At 50.4% G+C, this 3,338-nt stretch overlaps 1 protein-coding gene across 5 annotated transcripts in view; it reads left to right on the forward strand.

The window, feature by feature from the left end:
* The first annotated feature begins 13 nt into the window (after nt 1-13).
* The window catches only part of FRS3 (fibroblast growth factor receptor substrate 3), an 8,679-nt gene continuing 5,354 nt past the window's right edge, over nt 14-3,338 (forward strand). Inside the window, exons 1-3 of one of the 5 annotated variants that reach the window (XM_005885799.2) lie at nt 14-708; nt 1,445-1,588; nt 2,790-2,878. In XM_005885799.2, the coding sequence (XP_005885861.1) occupies nt 2,813-2,878 (66 nt within the window). In that variant the 5' untranslated portion in view covers nt 14-708; nt 1,445-1,588; nt 2,790-2,812. Of the gene's footprint in view, nt 709-1,329; nt 1,589-2,789; nt 2,879-3,338 lie in introns of those variants that run through there. The other 4 variants (XM_005885800.2, XM_014533007.1, XM_005885803.2 and 1 more) reach the window with 4 other exon arrangements.

Here is a 3,338-nt window from a genome sequence, read left to right on the forward strand (position 1 = left end):
GCCCGACCGCCCCCATTCCTTCCTGAAATCAGCTGGGGATCCCAGTCTAGAAATCCCCTGACAGCCCCGCAGCCTAAATGCTTCTCACGCCTCAGAACCACCCCACCCCCACCCGACACACCTTCGCCCGTCCTGGTGCCCTCGGAACCCCTCGTCCTGCGGATTTCCCGCACGCCCACCTTCTCCCCGGGATGCCCCGAATGCTTCCGCCGCCCTGACATTCCTCTGACCCATCACACCCCTCCCCGTTCTCCTTGCACCATGTTCACATCCATAAAACTGCCCAGGTTCCCCCAGCCCTCGGATGTATTCTGAGTCCTCATAACCCCCTCTTAACTCCGTGCCCCATGCAACCCTATCCCAGACCAGAGCTCCCTTCTCCTGTCCCATCCACTGTAATGCCCCTCGTCGGGCTGTCATCAGATGTTTCTTACAGAGAAGGGGACAGAAGAGGTGCAGCAGCCGCCTCCATCTTGCGCCCTATACTTAGTTCTTGGTTTCACCCCAGACTCCTTGGGATGGCTCAGGCCCCAGTATTTTCCCCAGCCGCCGCCTGTCTCTAGGCTGTGCACACCGCCCTCAGCCTGCTACCACCTTCCAAAGAAAAAAGCCAGACCAAGAGGGTGGGGGTCTTTCCACCTGGGAAGTTTTCCAAGCATACGAGTACAAGAGGTCCTGGGAAATGATCCTGTTTTTCCGGAAAGGAAGGTGGGATTTCACGAGTCTCTGGGTCCTGCCCTGTCAGCTTGTCTACTTGGGGCTCAGATCCCTGAAATTTTGGGTTATTGTTAGCATGTGTATTAACATTCTAGGCCTTTCAGAGCTTGGAGAACAGAAAAAAAATCTATCAAGCTTTCAAATGTGAGATTGTTGTGAAAGAGGAAAATTGTAGTGATATTTGTCCTACATACTTCTCTAGAGGTTATTTACGCTGGAAGCGCCACAGTTTACAAATATTTCCCTTTAAAACTAACGCCTCGGGGTGGGAGTTGGGGGTGGAGGTGGTGGGACTGATTTGGCCGTCTCCTAGTAGCAGCAAAACAGTCTAGAATATTTGTTTCCTGAATCTTAAGCCAGTGCTCTTTCCAGTACGTCATAGTGTCTTTTTGAGAAAGCTCTTTGTAAAGTTCTCTGCAAAGGTAAGGTGGTGGTTTTGGTGTTGGTCGTAACAGCATTCAGCCGGAGTCTGGCGGCCACTGAAAAGGTCGCGGGCTGCCTCAGACTTCAAACCCATTGATACTAGGAGAGTACCCTTCCCAGAGCTTATGGCGCTCAGAACTTGTGGTCCCTTTGCCCTTGATCTTGCTTTATCCATTGGTGTTTTGGTCCCATTAGGACCTGGAACAGATACGCAGGTGGGATGGACCGACAGCAAGTCAATCTCTCTAACAGTTGGTGAGGGTGAATGTTTCCACTAACCTGTGGTCTCTGTCTCTTATGCTAGGTGAGCCCCGGGTGTGTCCCAGAGAGATCCAGGTGACTTCTCTGCAGACTGCTTGCCATGACGCCCCACCAAGAACAGGGGGACTAAAGTGGGGGTCCTTCCCCATGCCCCTCCCAGAGTCAGTTTCCCGATGGCCTAGGTGAGGTGAGAGCTATATATAGGAGCCACTTTATCCTAGAGTTTCCCAAATTGAGAGGGATGGAGGGTGCAGGTCAGGCTTGTTCAAAGCTTTATACATTCAGTGGGATATCAGATCTTACAGATTCACTTCTTGTATCAAGTTGCAACCCCTTAACTTCCAGTTGGAATCAGTCCATGTGTTTGCTTGCTCCCTTAGGCCACTCAAACCTGGTGGTAGGTATCCCCTCCATCTTAGGCACAGTCCTACTATTGTGACATACAATCCCAGTGCCTTATCTTGGAGGGAAAAGCCAAGATTATGTTTCCCCTTTGACCAAAAGCAAATCCAGCATGTATTTTTTAAGTCAAGTTTATGAAAAGTGTGCTGTTTTATTTTATTATTTTTTTAAAGTATTACAAAGGGTATTACATATGTGTCGACCGTAATGTAGCACCTCAAATGAAAAGAACATCAAAAAGATAAAGTTGAGGTGGATGTTGGGATGGTGGTAAGGGAGGAAAAGAGGATTGGGATGATGTGGGAAGAATGAGGTGGAAAAGGAGAAAAGTATAGGCCAAAGTGTCTGGGACTCCCAAATTAATTTCTTTGCTGAATTTAGATGAGGCTCAAGGCCAGAACCCAACTTCTGGTGCAAATCACTTCTGGGTTTCTACTTGTTTCATGTTTTTCTTGCTGCCCAGGCCTCCCTTCACTGTCATTGCATCGGCCCAAATCCTATATACTTCTCAAGGTCTAGATCAAATGCTATGTCTGAGAAGCACTTTCAGCCAAAGTGTCTGGGACTCCCCAATTAATTTCTTCGCTGAATTTGGATGAGGCTCAAGGCCAGAACCCAACTCCTGATGCAAATCACTTCTGGGTTTCTACTTGTTTCATGTTTTTCTTGCTGCCCAGGCCTCCCTTCACTGTCATTGCATCGGCCCAAATCCTATATACTTCTCAAGGTCTAGATCAAATGCTATGTCTGAGAAGCACTTTCCATCCCCCATTAGCATTAATCTTTAACCCACCCTAACTCGAGTTAATGTTTATCCAGCGTGTGTCTGGTCCTGGGTGGAGAGTGGGACTTTCTTGAGGGAGGGACTGTGTCATACAGCCCCTTGGGCAGAGTAAGTGGTCACAGTGAGATGGCTCTGCCGAGTTCCCGAGCGCAGGGCTTGGGGGAGCTGACCTTGACTTTCTTATCCCTTATGCTTCCCTTAGGGTGGGCCGGCTGCTCTGACACCATGGGGAGCTGCTGCAGCTGCCTGAATAGAGACAGCATCCCAGACAACCACCCCACCAAGTTCAAGGTACCCACAGCCCCTCCTCTCCTGAGTGCCCAGCAGGGCCTACTGGTCTCCGGCCCCGAGCGGTGGCGTTGTCTCGGCCTCCCTCGAGAAGGGGGAATGACAGGCTGAGGCCGTGGGCTCGTTAAGACTTCCTGAGATCAGGCCTCTGCGGTGGCCTGAGGAAAAGGAGCCCAGGCCACTGTGGTGTGTTTGGCTCTTGGTGCCACCAAGAATGAAGAAATGTCGTAAGCAGTAGCAAAGGTGGTGCTTTTAGATCATTCGGTCCTGTCAGTATGTCTTCGTAACGTTACACGTAACTCTTTGGGACAAAACACCAAAAGTCTGCACTGGTGAGTTAATATGTATAAAGTATTAAGACAGTGCTTGGCACATGGTAATCGCTACGTTAGTGTTGCTGAGAAGGCCAGGCCCAATGGACCTGCGCACCCCTGGTCCGTCCCCCCCCCCCCCCTTTCCGGGG

Source organism: Myotis brandtii, unplaced genomic scaffold (assembly GCF_000412655.1).
Source record: "Myotis brandtii unplaced genomic scaffold, ASM41265v1 scaffold929, whole genome shotgun sequence".
NCBI classification, from domain to species: domain Eukaryota; kingdom Metazoa; phylum Chordata; class Mammalia; order Chiroptera; family Vespertilionidae; genus Myotis; species Myotis brandtii.